At 46.3% G+C, this 23,417-nt stretch overlaps 2 protein-coding genes and 1 non-coding gene across 4 annotated transcripts in view; 1 reads left to right on the top strand and 2 right to left on the bottom strand.

The window, feature by feature from the left end:
- The window catches only part of LOC139532213 (protein TANC1-like), a 50,445-nt gene extending 37,588 nt beyond the window's left edge, over nt 1-12,857 (top strand). Inside the window, exons 13-28 of one of the 2 annotated variants that reach the window (XM_071329571.1) lie at nt 116-424; nt 693-893; nt 1,109-1,321; nt 1,532-1,654; nt 1,769-2,005; nt 2,284-2,490; nt 2,617-2,698; nt 6,040-6,173; nt 6,330-6,453; nt 7,474-7,649; nt 7,866-7,998; nt 8,117-8,146; nt 8,225-8,316; nt 8,484-8,630; nt 10,232-10,332; nt 10,458-12,857. In XM_071329571.1, the coding sequence (XP_071185672.1) occupies nt 116-424; nt 693-893; nt 1,109-1,321; nt 1,532-1,654; nt 1,769-2,005; nt 2,284-2,490; nt 2,617-2,698; nt 6,040-6,173; nt 6,330-6,453; nt 7,474-7,649; nt 7,866-7,998; nt 8,117-8,146; nt 8,225-8,316; nt 8,484-8,630; nt 10,232-10,332; nt 10,458-11,916 (3,768 nt within the window). In that variant the 3' untranslated portion in view covers nt 11,917-12,857. The remainder of the gene's footprint in view (nt 1-115; nt 425-692; nt 894-1,108; nt 1,322-1,531; nt 1,655-1,768; nt 2,006-2,283; nt 2,491-2,616; nt 2,699-6,039; nt 6,174-6,329; nt 6,454-7,473; nt 7,650-7,865; nt 7,999-8,116; nt 8,147-8,224; nt 8,317-8,483; nt 8,631-10,231; nt 10,333-10,457) is intronic. The other variant, XM_071329572.1, reaches the window with a different exon arrangement.
- On the bottom strand, nt 4,282-4,354 carry trnat-ugu (transfer RNA threonine (anticodon UGU)). Its single transcript has one exon. It is a non-coding gene; the product is annotated as a tRNA-Thr (tRNA).
- LOC139532215 (WD repeat, SAM and U-box domain-containing protein 1-like) lies at nt 12,631-22,898 on the bottom strand. Its single transcript, XM_071329577.1, has 13 exons — nt 22,763-22,898; nt 18,908-19,327; nt 18,560-18,750; nt 18,293-18,379; nt 18,054-18,147; nt 17,890-17,923; nt 17,726-17,766; nt 17,505-17,611; nt 17,175-17,192; nt 16,504-16,530; nt 16,201-16,380; nt 15,182-15,316; nt 12,631-15,013 (listed from the first exon to the last, which is right to left on the bottom strand). Exons 2-13 carry the CDS (start codon nt 19,303-19,305, stop codon nt 14,862-14,864), a joined length of 1,464 nt encoding a protein of 487 aa, XP_071185678.1. The 5' UTR covers nt 19,306-19,327; nt 22,763-22,898; the 3' UTR covers nt 12,631-14,861.
- Nucleotides 22,899-23,417: the final 519 nt, after the last annotated feature.

The following is a 23,417-nucleotide window of genomic DNA, read 5'->3' as shown; positions in this document are numbered from 1 at the left end:
ATTACACTTTGATCGAGAATGCAGTGTATGATATATACGGTTTCAGGAGACCCATTTTTGTCCGACATAAATCCACAACATATACAATTCGACAATATAATCGCTGTCTCCCCAGGAGATCACAGCCCTCCTACCCTTCTCCAGACTCTCACTTGACGACTTCCCAGAGAGCAGCGAGATCGGCGGGGACCTTAGCGACTACATCCAACACCGGGTCATCGTCAGCCCCGAGATTGCCGCCAACGTCACCACGCCCAACGGCACCGTCCCCGACCCCCTCCTCCTCAGCAAGTTCAACACCCACCTGGCCTCTCGCAGCCAGGGCTCCTTCCTCTACCTAAAACTGACCCTGGACCTGTTCCAGAGGGCCCACCTGGTTCTCAAGGGAGGCAACTACATGGTAGTGCCTGTCTCTCTGGCTGAGGTGAAGGAATTAATACATTTTATTTGACAAATCTTTCAAAATACATGTAGGGCTGGTTTCCCAGACAGATTAAGCCTAGTCCTGCTACTGAACAGCATGGTCAATGGAGAAACTCCTTTGAAATCGTTTTTTAGTCCAGTACTACACTTAATCTGTGCCTGGGACACCAGCCCATAGAGTTGCTCCAGCTAAGGAAGTACAACACGCAGGATTCAAAACACAAACGAGTCAACAAACTTATTTCCATTGTGGTCCTCTTTATCATCAGGTGTACCTGCTGCAGTGCCATGCGGGGTTCGACGGGGACCAAACCTTCGAGCGGGTGCTGCCCGTACTCAACGTGGTGCTGGCCTCGTTACACCCGCTGACGGACGAGCAGCTGTTCCGGGCGCTGAACGCTGGGGGTGTGAGAGGAGAGATGTCCTGGGAGGACTTCCAACAACGCCTGGAGACCCTGGCCTCTGTCCTGGTGAGGAGAGAACACGTGAAAGACTATTGAGAAACGGCCATACCGTACGTTGTTAGCTAGATCAGGAAGTAGGCCAGGAAGTAGTATACAACCATTTCATTGAGTTACGTTCACTCTGTGGGAGTTGCACTTGGCTCCCAGTGATAGTAACTATCTCAGCCACTTGTGGATTTATGACAACAACCTCTGTCTAATCTTGTGTCGTGTCCCTCTAGGTGAGACGCAGGGACGGCACCCGCATGCTCTTCCAACCCTCATTTAGAGAGTGGCTAGTGTGGAGGGCGGACGGAGAGAGCACCGACTTCCTCTGTGACCCCAGGAGTGGCCATGCTCTGTTGTCCTTCATGTTCTCCAGACAGGAGGGCAAGCTGAACCGGCAGCAGACCATGGAGCTGGGACATCATATCCTGAAAGCACACATCTTCAAGGTACCAGCTAGTGTGTCTGAATGGACTACTAATGGGACGTTAATCCAAAGACTATCTGAGTTCAAATATTGCAGTACAGTAGCTTCTCTCCTCTTCCTCTCTCCTCCTCCTCTCATACACTGGGGGGGGGGGGGGGGGGTTGATGGTGCGCTATGGAAGTATTGAACCAGAGTGTTTCTCTCTCCCTGTCTATGCCTCCCTCTCTCTCAGGGTCAGAGTAAGAGGACAGGTGTGTCCTCCAGTGTTCTGCAGGCTCTGTGGGTGAGCTGTAGCACTGACAGCCTCTCTGCCGCCCTGGCCTCCCTCAGAAATCTCTACACACCCAATGTCAAGGTGAGACACACACACACACACACACCTCTGCACACCCAACATCAAGGTGAGAGACTCACATGCACGCATATACATATACGCACAACTTTTTTTTTTTTTTAAATGTACCTACAGGTGAGTCGTCTGCTGATGCTGGGCGGGGCGAGTGTGAGCGGGCGTTCAGAGGTGCTTGGTCGTTCCCCTGTGCTGGGTGTGCACACCCACCTGGGTCACCTTGAAATGGTGTCCCTGCTGCTGGAGCTGGGAGCGCCCGTAGACGGAGCCTCGGACAGCGGCATGACCCCCCTCTGTCTGGCCGCCGCAGCAGGACACACAGGACTGGTCAGCCTGCTCTGTAAGAAGGGAGCCAAGGTCAGTGGTCAGTTGTTAGTCCCATGCCGTTATCTCACCTTGTTGACAATTCCACCAAATGTCAATCAAGTTGGAAGTTGATCTGCTGTGGTTGTTGCCCAGCTTTACCGTTTCATAAGTTAGAACTTATAGTCATGCATCACAATTATCTGCTTCTGTTTGCTCTTTGGTGTTTAGGCTAGGTTACTGTAAATACGGTTGTGACAACTGTTGGTGTTCCAAGGGCTGTGTAAATACATTGGATTCATTGATTGATTGATCTGTGTTTCTCCCTCTAGGTGGGCCATGTTGATAAGAGTGGTCAGTGTGCCCTGGTCCATGCTGGGCTGAGGGGCCACCCAGACATCATCCACTACCTGCTGAACCAGGACTGGGGCCCCACAGAGGCCCCGGAGGGCCAACAGCAGCACGGTGTGAAGAGCAGTGTGAAGGGCCAGGCCTTACAACAGGCCCTGACGGCCGCCTGCAGCATGGGACACACTCACGTAGGCTACTGCATACACACACTGACGAACACACACACCGTGCGCTCTCTTCGGATGCAACCTTTGTGTATTGCTTATAATAGTTACGGTGTATAATTATTGTGCCTGATATTGTCTCGTTGTCAGGTTGCGAAGAGCTTACTGGAGCTGAAAGATGAAGATGTGGCTGTGCAGATAGACGCTCCTGACACGCTCTGGGGAGAGACGGGTACAGTGCACTTTCCCTTTGTCTGTATAATAATGTTTCTCTTCTTTCCTCATCCTCTGTTTTCTGCTGCTTGTTTCCGCTGCCTCTCGAAAGGTGGTTAGCTTTCGTTTGACCAAGCAGAGATCATTTGTTGTCATTCACTTCCCAGTGAGCCTCTCAGGTGGTCTCCACTTGCCCACTGTGCGTTTAGTGTTTGCTGTGGCGTAGGATGCAAGCGAGGTGATATTGAGCCCGTGTGCTTGTTCTGGACTCAGAGATGTAGGTGAGCTCACTGGGGAAGAGAGGCTTGAAGAGTGTACAGTACTTGAGCTACTTTTAACCATCCGTACTTAAGATGGCAGGTTACACCGACTGACTTTAAGCGGCGGTGGTGGTAGTAATAGTTTGAAATGGATCATATATTGCATATTTTGCAGGTAGCCTAGCGGTTAAGAGTGAAAGGTCGCTGGTTTGAATCCCCGAGCTGACTAAGTGCAAAATCTGTCGATGTGCCCTTGAGCAAGGCACTTAACCTTAATTGCTCCTGTAAGTTTCTCTGGATAAGAGCGTCTGTAAAATGTTAAAAAGAGAAAGATCTGGTAATATTAGATTTATGATCCTGTTACGATGAAGCTGGTGTAGATATCGGATGGTATTACCTCCATCTCCTAAAAGGATGTTCAGCAAACCTGTCTGGATTCTTATATCCATTATACTCTAACACAATCATAGGTGTTTCTGTGCTCTCAGTAAATACATAGGCCGGGGGATAGACAGCGCTCAACCACTGCCAATTGGAAGCATAAATACAAATGCTGGCTGCTGGTACCAACATTTGTAAGCCAATCCTGAATGAAAATAACCTGGCTAATGCAAATATAAACTACTAAATAGGCTATTGAAGGAAATCATGTATTTATGTTGATTACAGAGACCTGACTGGGCGATAAAATAAACAATAGTACCAATTTTAATGGCCTTCGTTTGTTTTTATTGTTTGCGTTTACCATTCAGTCTAGCATTGTTTCATTTTCATAAATATTGGTTTTACATCGACAAATCCTTCCATGGTAGAGTCTTGATACTCTGCTGTACACCGAATGATTTTCCCTTCAGCTCTTCTAATCTATTCGGTGAAATAAATCCTTGAATACTTTTCCCTGTGAAATTGTCCTCTCTCTATGCAAATGTGTTCCCGTGCCTGGTGGCTTCTCATTAGCGGAGAAGAATTAAGTTATTCTCCCCTTATTCTCCCTGGAGGCAGGCTACTGTCTGTCTGTGTGTCTACCTCCTCTGTGGGTGAGACGCCAAAGGTTTACTGTACGTGAATGAAATAACATGGAACAGATAAATAACTATCGTAGCTGTAGCAGCTGTGTGTCTGTCATCCACACAAGGTCAGTGACATATGTGAGAGTGGTCAGAAGTAGTATTTATAGCTGTGGGGAAGTAGTTGATAGAACTGGATAGCATCAATGGATCATGTTTTTAATCTTGTTGGTGAACTAGCTGTAGGAGCCATTCAACTCATTGGCCCCATTCAAAAATAGTATTTTCAATATGAGAACATCCCTTTTGAATCAAAACAGTTGATCCCACAATCAAGGCCCCAGCGAGAATTGAACTCGCGACCCCTGGTTTACAAGACCAGTGCTCTAACCACTGAGCTATGGAGCCTTACCTATTTGCACCTTACTGCAACAGGATATTTACACATCACACCCAGCGTACTCAAAAACAGACAGAAGACCACACCCAGAGACATATTTCTAAATAGATGGCTCTGGCCACACCTATTGTGACATCACTGACTCTACCACACAGCTGTTGGTTGGAGCAGTCTGGCCAAACCAGCTGAGCTAGGATGTTGGCACGAGGCCTCTCATGTCAGGGATTTCACCTGAAAGCCACAGACTCCTTGTCTGGTAAAAGCAACTGACTCTGACTGACAGCTCTCCTCTCACTGTGCATGTGGTCTGCACGTCAGCCAGGGTAACAGACTCCTCCACGTTTCTTCAAACTCTCCTAAGATATTTGACATTGACAACAGAAGCACAGCTGTTCAAGCATGAATCCGCATTTGCATATTGATTTATGAGTCAGTGATGCACGTCTGCCTTATCTTAGATTGAGAAGTGTTGAGTCACAAGACAAAGTATTCCCAAATGTATCAATCACAGCCACAATATTTCTTTTTATTATGAAAGTGTTTCGTTATCTCAACTTTTTGCTCTGGCGCGAAGGGAAATTAGATAACGGAAATGAAATGAGTGAGGTGATTTGTAATTGCGTATGTGCTCATGTGGAACCATCGGTGGGACAGATGGGGAGGGCGTACCCTATACTGCACACACAGATGTCATTCATGTCATCATTCCCTCCCCACTGGCTTCCAGAACCAGATGGGTGATGTCACCTCTCCTGTGAGTATTTCATCATCCTAGCCAAGGTGAAGCAGGAGGCTGCATCAAAGAAAAGAAAATACAATTTCATTGGTTGCGTACACATTAAGTACACAGTGAAATGCTTGTGCTTCTAGTTCCGACAATGCAGTAACAGTCACTAAGGTTCAGGGCAGGGTAGTGGTGACTGTTGAACAGTCTGATGGCCTGGAGATAGTAGCTGTTTATCAGTCTCTCAGTCCCAGCTTTGATGCACTTGTACTTTCTCTGCCTTCTAGATGGTGGCGGGGTGAACAGGCCTTGGCTCAGGTCCTTGATGATCTTCTTGGCCTTCCTGTGACCGCAGCTTCCCTGGTCTGCACTGTCTGCTTGTGTCCCAAATGACACCCTATTCCCTATATAGTGCACTACTTTTGACAAGAGCACTATGGGCCCCGGTCAAAAGTAGTGCACTAATTAGGGAATAGGGTGCCTTTTGGGAGGTATATACTGTCTGGATGGATGCTCCATACCCAGGACTTGATGGCTGGTTTGGGCAAGCTGTGGCCAATACCCATCAAATCTGTCTCTCTCTCTCTCTCTGCCAGGCCAGCTGTAAGACTTTTAACAGCCTCAGCTAAGAGCCTGCCTCTCTAGAGAGCATAGGGAGATATGGGCCCGGTCTAAAATAGTCTTTGAAAGTCATACTCGGGGGTGTGACGTTGTCTGTTCACAGTGTACTGTAGCTCACATTGCCTGTGCGGTGCCAATATTTTACTCTCGTTCAGGTGTTACTCGCTCTAATCTTGCTGTGTGTCCTTGAATTGTTGAGCAGTAGTGCTACAACTGCAGTACTACTAGAGTGAAGTACATTGTAACTGTCTCCAAACAATCAATAACACAGATACAAAATATTACTTTCATTCAGAGCACGGTGGTGAAGTAGATAGTTGACCACTGTTCTGGGGGTCTCTCTCTCAGCTCTGAGTGCGGCTGCAGGCCGGGGCAGGACAGAGACGTGCGTTTTCCTGCTGGAGAGGGGTGCAGGGGCGGAGCAGCCCAACCGGAGGGGGGTGGTCCCACTCTTCAGCTGCATCAGGCATGGACACCCCCAGGTGAGAATCATTCTGATGAGTCTTTCTGTTAGACTTCTAATTTTCCTGCTTTACAGCACTGGTGGCTGTCCTATCACTCATGCTCTCGCTCTCTCTCAGTCTCTTTCTTGCTCTCACTCGGTCTCTCTCTCTCCCTCTTTTCCCCCCCTCTCTCAGGTAGCAGAGCTGTTTCTGCAGCACGGTGTGGACATTAACACCATCGATAAGCAGGGCCGCAGTTTGCTGATGGTGGCAGCCAGCGAGGGCCACCTCAGCACTGCGGACTTCCTGCTGACAAAGGGTGAGAGGTCAAGGCTCAGGGTCACATCATGGTACATGTCAATTCTCAGTGCACTAAGGGGGATAGAGTGTTATTTGAGATATTTTTATTTATTTCATAGCTCTGAGATATACAGTATAGACTTGTATTATTAGGTACACCCCGTTCACAAAAATGGTTCGCTCCTACAGACAGTAAGTCAGGTGGCCGTGGCTTGCTATATAATGCAGGGAGACAGGCATCAAGGCATTCAGTTATGTTCATTTGAACTTTAGAATGGGAAAAACTAGTGACTTTGAGCGTAGTATGATCGTCGGTGCCAGGCGCGCCGGTTCCAGTATCTCAGAAACGGTAGGCTTCCTGGGATTTTCACGCACGACAGTGTCTAGGGTTTATCGAGAAGGGTGCGACAAACAAAAAACATCCAGTCAGCAGCAGTCCTGTGGGTGAAAACAGCTCGTCGATGAGAGAGGTTGAACGAGAATGACAAGAATGGTGCAAACTAACAAACGGGCCACAAACAGGCAAATAACGGTGCAGTACAACAGTGGTGTGCAGAACGGCATCTCGGAACCCACAACTCGTCGGTCCTTGTCACGGATGGGCTATTGCAGCAGATGACCACACCGGGTTCCCCTCCTATCAGCTAAAAACAAGGAAGAAGCGGCTCCAGTGGGCACACGATCACCAACAATTGAGGAGTGGAAAAACATTGCCTCGTCCGACGATTCCTGGTTCCTGTTGAGTCATGCTGATGGCAGTCAGGATTTGGCGTAAGCAACATGAGTCCATGGCCCCATCCTCCCTGGTGTCAACGGTACAGGCTTGTGGCGGTGGTGTACTGGTGTGGGGAATGTTTTCCTGGCACACGTTAGGGCCCTTGATACCAATTGAGCAGCGTTTCTATGCCCTGAAGAATTCAGGCTGTTCTGGAGGGAAAGGAAGGTCCGACCCAGTACTAGATGGGTGTACCTAATAAACTGTGTGTATGTCAGTCTCAGTTGCAGTGGAGTGAGCATGTTATTTCTGATCTGGTTCCAGGCGCGTCTTTAGCCTCTGTGGACAAGGAGGGCCAGACAGCTCTGAGCTGGGCGTGTCTGAAGGGTCAGAAGGACGTGGTGCAGCGCCTGGTGGAGAAGGGGGCAGAGATAGACCACCCTGATAGGAACGGACGTACCCCTCTCGACCTGGCAGCTTTCAACGGTGATGCAGAGACGGTGGGGTTCCTTCTAATACTGCAAACTGGAGAAAAAAATTGGTCCACGGACATAATTCGGATTTCGCTGCAACTGGCCTAGATCGTCTAAAACTGGCCTAGATTGTAGATTTTTAAAAACACAGTACTGAATTTACACAATTCCCTCCAGCACCTTTGGCCTTGTTTGAATCCTTTTAAAATGTTGTTTGTTTTGTGGTGTCCTCTACAACCACAGGTTCAGTACCTGGTGGAGAAGGGTGCGGTGGTGGAGCATGTGGACCACAGTGGGGTGAGGCCTCTGGAGATGGCTGTGGGCTGTAGGAACACTGCTGTAGTGGTCACCCTACTGAAGAAAGGGTCCAAGCTGGGTGAGTTGGAGTTGACCTGATCTGTCGGTGTTAAAGCCCTGCAGGGTCTTGAGGAAGGCTCTATCAACATCATGTATTTCACCCCTCTTTCTCTTCACTCCTTTCTACCTGCTAAAAGGCTACAGAACATCCCCTTATGATCGATCAGGTACTTTCTTTAGATACCTTTTACAGCGTTCTGTGTGTATGTGTGTGTTTAACCTGTGTTCTCTTACCTCTTGATCAGGTCATGCTACGTGGGCGATGGCCACATCCAAACCAGACGTCCTCCTCATCCTCCTACAGAAACTCATGGAGGAGGGCAACCTGCTGTATAAGGTGGGTTAACAACAAAAGGAAAACCTGATCTATCTATCTATCTGCCAGCCAGCCAGCCAGCCAGCCAGCCAGCCATGAAAGTGTGTCCAATTAGAAAATCTGCTAGCCCCCTTCTCCAAATCAATGTCTGTATTTTCTCTCCATCTCTCCCTCCTCTCTCTCTCCAGAAGGGGAGGATGAAGGAGGCAGCCCAGAGGTATCAGTACGCCCTGAGGAAGTTCCCCCGAGACGGCTTCGGAGACGATCTGAAGGGCCTGAAAGAGCTCCGTGTCTCCTTGTACCTCAACATGTCACGCTGCCGCAGGAAAACCAATGTGAGACACACACACACACATTACTCTATCAGTTGTTAATAGAATTGAACATTTAATAAAACTGCAGTTTTACATCGTCTGATATAGCTACACACTAGAAAATTTGCTATTTTATAGAATTTAACACTGAATGAAATGTCATTTCATGTTAATAGTATTGGAGTAGGTATAATAGATAGATCTTCATCTCATCTGGAGGGAGTGATCTAACACCCTTGTTTTACCAGACAATATAATAAGACTGTTATACTAGAGTAGTGGTGGTAAAATGGCATCCTCCGGGCAAATGAATAATGGAAAGATGCTATGATGTGATAGGGTCATCCTCTCCCATATACTGGAGTAATCACTCACTCACACACACATGCAAGGTGGACGCGTGTGCACAAACACGTGCGCACACAAACCCACACGGAAAGAAGGGATCCTCCCCCCGTTGTTGCTGGTGGATATTGGGTCAGGGGGAAGAGAGGCTAGGCACACACACATCATCCACATTTCATCATGCTGCAGGTGAATAGAACAGGAGGGGAGTGGGAGTAGAGAGGCCATAAAAACTGTTATTAAACATTGAACAGTTATTTAGAGCTGTGGATTTCAAGACTGTGGTGTAATGCACACCTCCATCTCAAGGACGGAATCACACTGTGGTGTGCTTCATTAAATATTCACCTGAGAGGAATGAGGGGAGCAAGGAAACTCGTTTAAAAACAAGCCAACCGCATGCTCTCTAGGCATACCAGAGACGGATGGATACACTGCACGCAAGCATGCACACACACACACATACATATTGTACACGCATGTACACACACTAGGGCCACTAGAGGTGCTTATGAAATTACCATTAAAGGCCCAGCTCAGTCAAAAACATGATTTACCTGTGTTTTATATATATTTCTACACTATGAGGTTGCAATAATACTGTGAAATTGTGAAAATGATGATAATGGCCTTTTAGTGTAAGAGCTGTTTGAAAAGACATCACCAGGTGGTAAATTAGTTAATAAACCAATAAGAAAGCGAGTTCCAAAGCTCTCTGTCAATAACAGCTAGTTTTCAGTTTTCCCCTCCCAGACAGTCAAAGCAAAATTATTACTTGAGAAATTCCTCTTTGCAAAGAAGCTATTTTAGTTCATATTTGAAAATGTTTATGAAAACAATGAGAGTAAGGTACTTAATTGTTAACCAGAAATAATTTAATATTGAGATAAAAACCGCTGCATTGTACCTTTAAGAGTCAATAGTTTTCATTTCCGACATCTGATTGGAGAGAAGCTATGAGCACCCGTCTGGAGAATCCATTAAGACACTAGGAGATAAAGCTGCTCTACTCTGAGCTGCACACAGATTAAGAATTCTCCAATTAAACAACACTGAATTCCTCATTCCAGTCACTTATAGTAATTGCAAAGTGTGGCGCTGTGTGGACTACCGCTGGATTCACACTGCACTCATTAACGCTCACAAACACATTACCCTGGCTAATGACCTTAAGACGTTGGTTTTGGCTTCTCCGTGAGATATTCAGGGTGGACAGAATTTAACAGTAAACATTCATAATTAACTGTTGAGTTTCTGTCCTCTTTTTCCCCCGACAGGATTTTGGTATAGCAGAGGAGTTTGCCACCAAAGCCCTGGAACTGAAACCCAAGTCTTATGAGGCGTTCTACACCAGAGCACGAGCCAAGAGGAGCAGCAGGTTAGTACAGACCAGTTCTCCCTTAATACTGATATAAAGGAAATTACTAGAATGGACGGGTACAGTTTTGTCTAAGGACAAGACAAACTCACCTCACACTATATTCGCCTCATGTGTCCATCCAGGCAGTATGCGGCGGCGCTAGCTGACCTCAGAGAGGCGTCTCGGCTCTGCCCCACCAACCGGGAGATCCGCCGTCTGCTGACGCGTGTGGAGGACGAGTGTCAACAACAACAGCAGCAGTCCCCCAACACACCACAGGGCCAACAAGCAGCACACAGCCAGACTCCCGACGACCTCACAGAGAGGAGCCAGGACACAGAGAGGAGTTGTGATACACAGAGCCAGGATGAACTAGATGATGATTATGAAGAGATAGGGGGAGAGGAAGAGCCCTCACAGAACCCCTATGGACCCAACAGGCCCAAGAACCCCTATGGACCCGACAGGGCTCTCCCACCAGTACCAGGCGCAGTGGGCTTAGCTCCCCTGGACCCCAGGCCTGGTTCCCCTCTGGACGAGTCCACACAGACCAACCTGTCTCTGGACAAGCAGGGCCCTGTCCTGCAGGGTCCTAGACAAAACCAAAGCATGAAGACCAAGCAGCAGCACTGTAACTCCCTGCAGGTAGGGGGCAGACCAGGGGGCAGGCCTATGTCTCTGTGTGGCCCCTCCAGCCCCCTGCCAGGCAGACACATCTCTACCTCCCTGAGACCCAGCCCTGGCCTGGGCATCGACATCAGCCCTCTGCCCTCTTCCACAGACCACCAACTGGGGCTCACCCCTGCCAACCACCACCACTCCTCATCTGTGCAGCCTTTCCAGGGCCACTCCTCTAGCCTGGCTAGAGGAACAGACAGGCTCTCAGCCCACCACGGCACCACGCTGGACGGACAGGCTGGGTCCCTCACCCCTGGGTTTGGTAAGGAGGTAAGGAGGGAGGGTCCTGGGGGGTCGGCTGGCCCGGGTCTGCGTTCTGGTGGTCAGACGGGCAGTATGAAGGCCTCCAGCTCTAGCAGTAGCTTAGCCTCCAGCGGGACCCTGTCAGACAGCGGCAGGATCCAGGCACCTCAGGGGCCCGACGTGCCTCGCCCCAGACCGGGTAAACCAGAGCTCAAGCCTCGTCCCTTCATGGGGGTGAAAGACAAGGCAGTGCGTGTCCAGGGGCAGCCCCCACCTGGACTGGGCTGGCAAGGTCAGCCTCACTCCCAGCCACTCTCCCCTGAAGGTCTAGAGAACCAGAGACACAGCATGGCCCCTATGGACAACATCCAGGGATTAAATAATGAGTTCAAGCAGAGGTCCTCTTATGCGGAGCCACTGCAGAGCCAGACTCCCCTCCAGGTGCTCAACGGGGCCCAGGCTCAGGCCCAACACCTGGCCCAACAGGCTCAGGCCAAGGCCCTGGCTAGGGAGTTTGGAGACAGGTTCTACCACCGGGAGCCAAGACCAGGTCCAGCTGCAGGCCTACATCACTCCTCCCAGTTCCCAGACGGGAACCACCGGCAGGCAGGGCTCACCAGAGATAACCCAGCCATCCTACCCATCAAACCTAAACGCTCCTTTATAGAATCCAACGTCTGAACTGACCATACATTCAGTCAAGCACAAACACAGGTGCAGACACCATAACAACTTTCTCTGTATTCCAGAGAAACGGTGGCAAGGGAATGGTTTCAAAGTTTCTTTCTTAATCTGACTCTTGTAAAGTGACAGTGTATGTGATGCACTGCGTTTAGACTTAAGCAGTATTTGAGGCTTTTGTGCTTTTTGCGTAAGCATGCCTAGAGCAACTCCAGTAAGCCAACAACACAGTGCACATAATCAGACCTGGGAAACACCATATAGTACCAGCCCAATAGCTGAACAGTAGCACAGCATTCTACTATGGGCCATTATAACAATGTAACTATGATGTAGTTTGTAAAGAAAAACACTGAAGGGTTTCGATACTAATGGACGAGAAGCCATTTGATTAAACGGTTGGCTAATGATCGGCACGCATATTGAATAGGGATACATTAGATTTGTATGTGTTCTATTTATAGACTATATAAGTGGTGATAGCCTTTGTCAGTATAACGGAGCCCTCAATGCAAAGTGTTTCTCAATGCATGGAGGGTTCTTTTCCTTTGTACATTTTTATAAATAATCATATTTAAGTGTACATATAATCCTACGGACATTGTTGTAACTGCTTGTTGTTGCGGTCTATGTTCATGTATTTACTGTGCCGATGGCTTGTTCAGCTGTAAGAGCAATATATTTTATATAGTTATTTTTGCACAGCTAGAGAAATAATTGAAAAGTTGATGGATTTATTTAGTTTATGTGCGCACAACATTAACAGTTTACAGTAAGGTACAGAATAGCTTGTAAGGGTATTATTGGTGAGATGATACAGATATTCTACATGAACATTGTTGCCATCTTTGATTTGTGAGCTATGCGACACATTATACAGACTATGCTCAAGCACTACTACCATAATCATGGGAAAATAAAATCTCTTTGGAAAACTAAAATGACATCTCCCTTCCACTCATTTCAAACACCCATGTGTAAAATTGTATGTGTACCGACATCTGCTATCCCTGTTATATAACTTCAGCCATAGATTGAACACTTCTGTTGTTGGCACCAGTATCCCTTAAATGCCTACAGTGCATTTTCCAATTTTTGTTAGATTACAGCCTTATTCTAAAATGGTTCATCAAGTTTTTAAATCCTCATCAATCTACACACAACACCCATACTGACAAACCCCCCCCCAACAAATTGGGAAATGTTTGCAAATAACAAACTGAAATACCTTATTTACATAAGTATTCATACCCTTTGCTATTAGACTCAAAACTGAGATCAGGTGCATCCTGTTTCCATTGATCATCCTTGAGATGTTTCTACAACTTGATTGGAGTCCACCTGCGGTAAATTAAATTGATTGGACATGATTTGAAAAGGCAAACACCTGTCTATATAAGGTCCCATAGTTGACAGTGCATGTCAGAGCAAAAACCAAGCAATGAGGTCGAAGGAGGCACAGATCTGGAGAAAGGTACCAAAACATTTCTGCAGCATTGAAGGTCCCCAAGAACATAGTGGCCTCCATCATTCTTAAATGGAAGAAGTTTGAAACCAGCCAAGATTCTTCCTAGAGCTGACCTCTTGACCAAACTGAGCAATCGGGGGAGAAGGGCCTTGGTCAGGGAGGTGACCAAGAACCCGATGGTCACTCTGATAGAGCTCCAGAGTTCCTCTGTGGAGATAGAACCTTCCAGAAGGAGAACCTTCCAGAAGGACAACCATCTCTGCAGCACTCCACCAATCAGAACTTTATGGTAGAGTGGCCAGACGGAAGCCACTCCTTAGTAAAAAGCACATGACATCCCGCTTGGCGTTTGCCAAAAGGCATCTAAACTGTCAGACCATGAGAAACAAGATTCTCTGGTCTGATGAAACCAATACTGAACTCTTTGGCCTGAATGCCAAGCGTCACATCTGGAGGAAACCTGGCACCATCCCTACTGTGACACATGGTGGTGGCAGCATCATGCCGTGGGGATGTTTTTCAGCAGCAGGGACTGGGAGACTAGTCAGGATTGAGGGAAAGATGAACGGAGCAAAGTACAGAGAGATCCTTGATGAAAACCTTCTCCAGAGCACTCAGGACCTCAGACTGGGGCGAAGGTTCACCTTCCAACAGGACAATGACCCTGAGCAGACAGCCAAGACAACATAGGAATGGCTTCGGGACAAGTCTCTGAATTTCCTTGAGTGGCCCAGCCAGAGCCTGGACTTGAACCCGATCGAACATCTCCGGAGACCTGAAAATAGTTGTGCAGTGACGCTCCCCATCCAACCTGACAGAGCTTGAGAGGATCTGCAGAGAGGAATGGGAGAAATTCCCCAAATACAGGTGTGCAAAGCTTGTAGTTTCATACCCAAGAAGACTCGAGGCTGTAATCGCTGCCAAAGGAGCTTCAACAAAGTACTGAGTAAAGGGTCAGAATACTTATGTAAATGTAATATTTATTTTGATTTTTTGTAATACATTTGCTGACATGTCTAACCTGTTTATGCTTTGTCATTATGGGGTATTGTGTGTAGATTAATGAGGGGGGGAAAACTATTTAATACATTTTAGAATAAGGCTGTAACATAACAAAATGTGGAAAAAGTCAAGGGGTCTGAATTCTTTCCGAATGCACTGTACATTGTATCATCGTCCATGAAATGGTTTTGGAGAGAGAGTAGAGTAAATAGCAGAGTTAAACATGGTCAACATGCATGAGTTTGAGAATATATATATTAGAATGTCTCATCAGCTATAAATATTTACATTCTAAAGCAGTTTCATCCCAACAGACACAGTGAGGGGTTGAATCGAAGCTCAGTATGGTCAACCTGAAAACATCATCATATATAGCTTTATGTACTATGAGCCTACTTTTGGTCAGAAGTTAACTGAGGGATAGACCTGCATTCAGATTGAAATGATGTAGAAGATGCCCCTGCATCCCTCTTTCTCATTGGCTGGTCCTCCAGCGTCCAATAGCCATCTTCAGGGTTCGGTTTGGGGTCAGAAGTGTTGTCTGTAAGGGCAGGTTGGTCATGGGGCTGGAACGATTCTTGGTTGCGATCCAGCTCTCAATCGCTTCCCTCTCATAGGAGTACCCATCTGTTCAGAAGAAAAGGTAGACAAGATGGATAGTGTGTTTTGCATCCTTTAAAAGCATGCCACTGTTTTGCAAAAAATGTTGTAGCATAGAAATAGATAAATAGATAGAATCTTGATAGCTAAAAATGCACAGACAGAAAGACAGGTTGCCATGGGGAAGTGTCCCACCTGCAGCGATAACAGGGTCCTTCATCAACTCTCTGGTGATTGGACAGAGGTATTCATCAGGAACACCGGTACACACACACCCCGCCTTCAGCTCCTCCACCTTCCTCAGGACCTTACTGCGCAACCCCACAGACTCTACAGCACACCAACAGGAAACAACCAGGCAGAGATTTGGGAAAATTGTACATTGGCCGATTGGGCTTGCATCATTTGTGGACGTGCTATCCTAGCTTGAACACACTGCGTACATGACCCAGTTCCTGGTCACCATGGAGACTACAGTAAAGCGAGGTCAGTCTGTGTGTGTGTGTGTGTTAGACACACAAAAAAACAAAATGAGCCCTCCGCCCCTGAGAGGAAAAATAATCATCTCTCTCCATCAGGAAGATAACAGCCTGGCATGGTGCCATCCCTCACTCTCAGAGACAGTAGAGAGTAGAAAGAGACACCCATGTCTGCTAAGAGATTCATCTCTGTTTGGTTACTATGGTTGCTATTGGCGTGAGAGACCAACAACAGACCCACACCTACCACCTCACAGAGAAACTAGGGTGAAAGATCTTTATTTAAAAGAGAAGATATACGGATCAACCAAAATCTGTAAATCACTTCTTTTTTTTTTGGTATTAGCTGTAAACCATTTTTTATGTTACAGGATATGTATTTTGGGATGAGTAATTGTGTTATATAATAGGCGCAGAAATCTTAAAAGCAGATTACACTCGCGGTGCAGAATACACATGGCCTAATCTAACGCTGTACAGTTAAAATGTATGTAATCCTGAGTAAATCTCATATTAACATTCATTCCTCAATGTCCACCTTGTTTTTCATTTGTCCCTCCCCCTACTTAAAAAAAGATTCCAGCCTGAGTATGTGATGACGCTCCGTTTCCAGCTACTGTACAAAATGTGGATCTCAGATACCAGAATGACGAGTGAGTAATGTGTATAATATGATAATGTACCATTAGCTGTATGATAATGTGTATAGTCGATGGTGTGATGTGCCGTCCCCACCTATGTTGAGTTCTGAGGCCAGTGTCTCCTTGGTCAGACTGACGAGTTCCGCTCCATCTATGTTGTTTGCCTTGAAGTTTTCCACCAGCGCCTGCAGCCCCTCCTCACACAGCCACGCCCCCACGTCCTCCTCTGACCAATCACTGACCAGAAGCCTGGAGTGACACAGCAATTTTCTGCCTAATAGGTCGGAAAACAGGAAGTGACCGCACATTAGTATCTCTCAATGACATGTTGTTACTATAGGTATTAAATGTGTAACCTATCAAAAGTTTCTACGGTGCTTTTTAGTCACTTTCCCACCTTCGCATGAGAGTGTTGCAGTTTCAACTGGAAAACAAGATGTGAAAAATGAAATACATTTCAAACAGCACAGTAAGACTCCACTTAAAAAACAATAATACCATTGTCAACTAAAATGGTGAACATTAACGTATTTAAAAATGACAGTCATTGAATTGCAAGCCTTTTATTGACAAGCCTCTCTTAGAATGAGTTGCGAATAGGTTATTGGAAAACCATCAGGTGAGAGGAGAGGAAGCATTGCGAGCCTATAGAACTACACAGTGTACAAAACATGAACACCTGCTCTTTCCATAACATAGACTGATGAATCCCTGATGAATTGAGGCTGTTCTGAGGGCAAAAGGGGGGATGCAACTCAATATTAGGAAGGTGATCTTAATGTTTTGTACACCGTGTACACTAATACAGTGAATCCAAATGAAAAGTGAAAAGCAACTCGGTTCTCGGCAGGCAGTGCTTCAAGGCAAAAGTCACCTGGAAACACAACAGGCTATGAAAGACTCAGTCATATTAGCAGAAGGCATCATCACCGCCGGGGTAGAAGTATCACTCTCAATAAAGCCCTCTGATAGCAGCGGGACTCCTAGGTTTCACAGAGACCCTCCATCCCTCACTGCTTTCAATGAGCAGATGGGTGGTACAGATAAGGAAGAGGATTTAAAACTCACCAGGTAAAGATTTGCCTTCTTTTTTACCCCCGTGATCCATGCAGAGAGAGGGATGATGATTGGCAGAATAAAAAAACATAATTAAGCCATAATCAATAAAGAAGAGCTGATGCAAAAACAGCACATAATGGTGATGACAGCCTGGTGATTAAGTCAATAGGATCTTTGTTTACATGACAAAATAGTGAAACAGTACGTAGGAACCCACACATCGTGACTCAGAATGCTAATGCCATTCTTAATGCCAATAACACTGGAAGCTTGTCAGTACATGTACCTCTACCTCCTATCTTAGACTTCTGTCCATCTTTGTGTGTGTGCGTTACCCACCATGGCCACTGTGTCCATCCTCTAATCTCCATATATTGACAGTCTTGTCCATAGAACCCGTGGCGAACAGAGGTGTGCTGGGAGAGAAGGCGCACGCCGTCACGTACCTACAGCAAAGGATCATGGGAGGGAGGACGGAAAGGTACGTTTTTAAAAAGCAGGCTATTCGAATAAGGCCATTGAGATGTGACGATGTCCCAAAGGGTAAGAAGGAAGATTACCTCTCATGTTGGTTCAATGTGTAGAGCAAAGTCCCCTGGCTCTGAAAAAGCAACAACATTCAAGTTCAGATGGGAGGTGTTCATGGATTTCTATGTGGAACATTAACATGGGGAGTTACACTGAAATGACATCTACGGTAATGAAAAGAGCTCGAGTGTCTTACAGCATCATACACTGTGACTGTTTTGTCCACTGAGCTGCAACAGAAAAGGAAATGGTCAAAAGCAACACACTTCTCCCCCTTGTGGCCAGTTGGAGTAAATGTATAACTTTATCTTGACTAACTGTGAGAGCGCTTTGCCATAGATCACCTACGGGCGGACTTACCCAGACACAAGCAGCTGTCCGTCTGCAGAGAAAGCACAGGAGAGCACCGGGGCAGACTGGCCGGTCAGGGTGTGCAGCAGCTGCATCTTACAACCTACGGGCCAGAGGGGACGGATGGACTACGCCTTCAGATCATTCATTGTGAACACACATCCACCACATCATTCGATGACCAACAAATGCACACAGTTCAACGTTAAACAGCACACTTGCGTATCCATAGCGCGTGGTCTACGTACTGCCTGTGTTGGACCTGGAGACGGTCCATATCTTCAGCGTGCTGTCTTGTCCACAGGAGGCCAGGCGGAACTGTACCCTACCGCTATCTGAGAGACGGGAGCAAATGAATCAAACACAACAAATTCCCATACATGTAGACTCCAAGATCCCAGATCAAAATGTTGCGCTGTATAGACAACTCCTCTGATCGTTGTCATGTTCGTACAAACAGATCTGGGAACAGGCCAACTCATAAGACGGCGGGAGGAGGAAAATATTATCATCACCACCACTGAGGATATTGGGGCCAAAGCAGCAGCAGGTGACCCCCAAGTCGTGAGTGTTCTTCTCCGCATGAAGCTGGTTCATGTCCAGGTCCCACAGCCTGAGGTCCCCATACGTAGATCCAGTGACAAACATCTGGCCACAGGGGGTGAAGGAGCAGGCCACCATAGTGGTGTCATTCACTGCCCCCGTCCTGTTGACAAATAATCAGTTAAGAACACTCCACAAGAGACAACACGTGACATCAGTCTGCAGAGGCCAGCAAAGCCTCACTTGATATAGGCAACACACGCAGGCCTATTTATGCTTAGATAACATGGAGATAAATAACACCTATCAATTATGTTCACCTGTGCAATGTTTTCGTATGGAAATCCCAAAGACCTAAAGTACCATCAGACGCCCCTGAAACCAGGTGTGAAGAGTTGGGCGAGAAGGCGCAGACCCTGACGGGGTTCCTACCCGGATGCTCCAGCACTGCCTCTATCTCACCCGTGTCCGTTGACCACACAACTGTTGAACCATCAGTTGAACACGAGGCTAAATACTGACCACAGGCGCTGAAGCAACAACAATGGACGCCATAGCCGTGGCCAGAGAGCGGGGAGTATGGGACTTCGGAAAAGTCTCGGGTGTTGTAAATTCGTAAGGTTTTGTCAGCTGAACAGGTGGCCAGCAGTGTCGGGGAGAAGGCGCACCAGTTGACATCGTCGCGATGGTCTTGCAGGGTGCAGATCAGGGACACCATTTGAGTTGGTCTTGAAGAATCCCTTAGACAATAGAATATAACTATTAACTACGTGACATTACAATGATTACAAGATAGCTAGCATTGTCACTTCACCCCTACCTACATGTACAAATGACCTCAACTAACCTGTTACCCCTGCACACTGACTCGGTACCGGTATCCCCTGTATATAGCCTCATTATGTTATTGTGTTACTTAATTATTTGTTATATTTTCCTTTAGTTTATTAATTTAATATTTTCTTAACTCTTCTTGAAGTGCACTGTTGGTTAAGGGCTTGTAAGTAAGCATTTCCCGGTAAGGTCTACACTTGTTGTATTTGGGCGGATGTGACAAATAAAGTTTGAGTTGATTTGCCTCATTATTATCAAACAGTTTGCCACACCTGGCAACCACCTGAAGTTGCCAGAGCAGAGAGGTTGCAATTGCATGCATTTTAGCAAATAGGCTACTTACTACCCACTTGACTAACCACTGGGCAAAAACTGGTTGAATCAACGTTGTTTCCAAGTCATTTCAAGCCAAAAAAACAATGTGATGACGTTGAATCAACGTGGAAATCTAATTAGGATTTACAAAGTCATCAAATTTAAGGGCTTTTAGTATTTTGACTGCCTCGCCTGGTTCACCAACTACTTCTCAGACAGAGTTCAGTGTGTCAAATCGGAGGGCCTGTTGTCCGGACCTCTGGCAGTCTCTATGGGGGTGCCACAGGGTTCAATCCTCGGGCCGACTCTTTTCTCTGTATACATCAATGATGTCAGTCTTGCTGCTGGTGATTCTCTGATCCACCTCTATGCAGACGACACCATTCTGTATACTTCTGGCCCTTCTTTGGACACTGTGTTAACTAACCTACAGACGAGCTTCAATGCCATACAACTCTCCTTCCGTGGCCTCCAACTGCTCTTAAATGCAAGTAAAACTAAATGCATGCTCTTCAACCGATCGCTGCCCACACCTGCCCGCCCGTCCAGCATCACTACTCGGAACGGTTCTGACTTAGAATATGTGGACATCTACAAATACCTAGGTGTCTGGTTAGACTGTAAACTCTCCTTCCAGACTCACATTAAGCATCTCCAATCCTAAATTAAATCTAGAATCGGCTTCCTATTTCGCAACAAAGCATCCTTCACTCATGCTGCCAAACATACCCTCGTAAAACTGACTATCCTACAGATCCTTGACTTCGGCGATGTCATTTACAAAATAGCCTCCAACACTCTACTCAGCAAATTGGATGCAGTCTATCACAGTGCCATCCGTTTGGTCACCAAAGCCGCATATACTACCCACCACTGCGACCTGTATGCTCTCGTTGGCTGGCCATCGCTTCATATTTGTCGCCAAACCCACTGGCTCCAGATCATCTATAAGTCTTTGCTAGGTAAAGCCCCACCTTATCTCAGCTCACTGGTAACCATAGCAGCACCCACCCGTAGCACGCGCTCCAGCAGGTATATTTCACTGGTCACCCCCAAAGCCAATTCCTCCTTCGGCTGCCTTTCCTTCCAGTTCTCTGCTGATAATGACTGAAACGAACTGCAAAAATCACTGAAGCTGGAGACTCATATCTCCCTCACTAGCTTAAAGCACCAACTGTCAGAGCAGCTCACAGATCACTGCACCTGCATATAGCCCATCCAACTACCTCGTTCCCATACTGTTATTTATTTTGCCCCTTTGCACCCCAGTATCTCTACTTGCACATCTATCACTCCAGTGTTAAATTGCTATATTGTAATTATTTCGCCACTATGGCCTATTTATTGCCTTACCTCCCTTATCCTACCTCGTTTGCACACACTGTATATAGACTTTTTTCTATTGTATTATTGACTGTATGTTTGTTTATTCCATGTGTAACTCTGTGTTGTTGTTTTTGTCGCACTGCTTTGCTTTATTTTGTTCAGGTCGCAGTTGTAAATGAGAACTTGTTCTCAACTAGCCTACCAGGTTAAATAAAGATGGGAGAAATATATATCACCCGACTTTTAACCTAAATCCAATGACATGGTGAGAGGTTTTGTTGATTTCACGTTAGTTGATAACTCAACCAAATCTATACATTGAACTGACGTCTGTGCCCAGTGGGTAGTTAGTAGCGAGCAGATCCGGCACCTTACGCTTGCTTACAGCTGCACTACAGGGTCGGCCAGGCTTCGCAGAGCTGGCGCGAGATAAGGCTCAGAAAATGTACCTCAATCCTGGGATGAGAAAGGCTTTGAGAACCTCGAATCAATTGACCCATTATCCCAACTGTTACACCGACAAGATTGAATGACTGCTAATTTTTCAGGAAAACCACTTCTATTCCTCATGCTAAATAGCAGTTGCCACATCAACCATTTTGGAATAGCAGTGTCAGCCAATCAGCTCCTTTGTTGTTAAGCGCAACGTGATATTCGATAATGGCTGCTGTGGCTAATGCTAGTTAATATGTAGCCAATAAAACTGAACTCCGCGAATAGCAAATGAGTTGCGCGCCTAGTGAAACTAGTTTCAGCACCCAACGACTCAGCACCGAAATCAGTCGTTTTTATGAAAAAATTACGTTATGTGATGTCGGAACTCCAGTCCGCCCACTCAAGTCCATCGTAATAGTGGCTAGTTAACATGAGGACTATAAGTCTTTCAATCTTCTCTGTGTAACATTTGGGAGTATTCGAAGTACAACTCGTCCCTGGAATTATGTATGTTTGCCGAGGCATATGCGCAGTCTTAATTTAACGCTGCAATATTTAACTTTTTGGGCGACCCGACCAAATTCACATAGTAATGTGAGTTATAAATCTGTAATTCTCATTGAAAGCAATTTTAAGAAGCAGTAAAGCTGTTCAATGTGCACTATTTCCATGCTTCCTGATCTTAAGTTTAGTTTTTTCATATTTTACTTTCGGTATTGTACACCAGCTTTAAAACAGCTGAAAATACTGTAATGGAACAAGCAGGGAGCAGGTCTCGATCCCTCGACCTTCTAGCCCAAAGTCCAGCGCGCAATCGACTGTGCCCCAAAAGCATGCTCGTGCGGAAGACTCGATATCCGCCCTTATAAACCCAGGGTCGTTACAATACAATATTTTTGTTTATTGAAAATATATTTCACATCAGTTTAGATGGTACAATGATTATCTACACTATACTTGCTTGTTTGTTTTATCACAAACTGGAATTAGGCAAACTATTCGAATTTTTAGCAACCACAAATGGCGGAGCGATTTATGTATAGTGCACCTTTATGCAAACTGCCTAACTGAGCATGTAATGCAGCTATAAGCAAGCATAAGGTGTCGGATCTGCTGCTAACCCTTTAGCTATTCTAGCTGTTCGCACAACCACAGCATCATTCTATGCTCCTGTTGTTTAGTTTGTAATATAACAAATGCATGTAAATACAAAGCCAGTATTATTTTATATTCAAACTAAAGTGGTATTTATGTTATTTGCTTACCTCTTTGCGTGTCTCTGTTCAATGTTTACTTCCTGGTCATGCGCACGCTGTCATATGATCACGCTGTCATATGATCAGCTGACCGTAATGACCTTCCCCCCCAGAAATATGCATCTATGGGTAGCTGCAGTGACCAGGGTATTGCCGCGTTCAAACAACTGGGAGCTCGGAAATCTCCACTTCAAACTTCAGTGCGTTCAAGACAACTGGGAACTCGCGAAAAAAACGAGCTCTGACTTGGATAATTCGTTTTGAACGGTCATCCAACTCAGAACTCTAGAGCTTCGACTAACCGACCTTAAGATCACTGACGTCATGATTTGACCTCGTTTTTTCCGAGTTCCCATTTGTCTTGAACGCACCATATGGCGAGTGGGTGTGTCCAAATGAGTGGGTGTATAGACAGGGAATCAGCTAATTGTGCAGATTTGCTGCGCCTCAAGAAACGGAAGAAAGAAACAGCTCAATCAAAACCGTCTAACCTAAAGCAGAGCACTTTCCACACGTCCACTATTTTCCTTTCGACAAACCCACACTCCAGTCGCTATATTGGGATGCAGCTACGTCCCTTTCTCGAAATATGAGCCATGGAGCTTGCCAGCCTCCGGTCCTAAAAACCGTAAATGAGTTCGTTCAGCCATTCCTATGGGGGGAA

This window comes from Salvelinus alpinus, chromosome 10 (assembly GCF_045679555.1).
Source record: "Salvelinus alpinus chromosome 10, SLU_Salpinus.1, whole genome shotgun sequence".
NCBI classification, from domain to species: Eukaryota; Metazoa; Chordata; class Actinopteri; order Salmoniformes; family Salmonidae; genus Salvelinus; species Salvelinus alpinus.
Note: the sequence above shows the minus strand (reverse complement) of the source record. Positions and strands in the feature narration are given on the sequence as shown.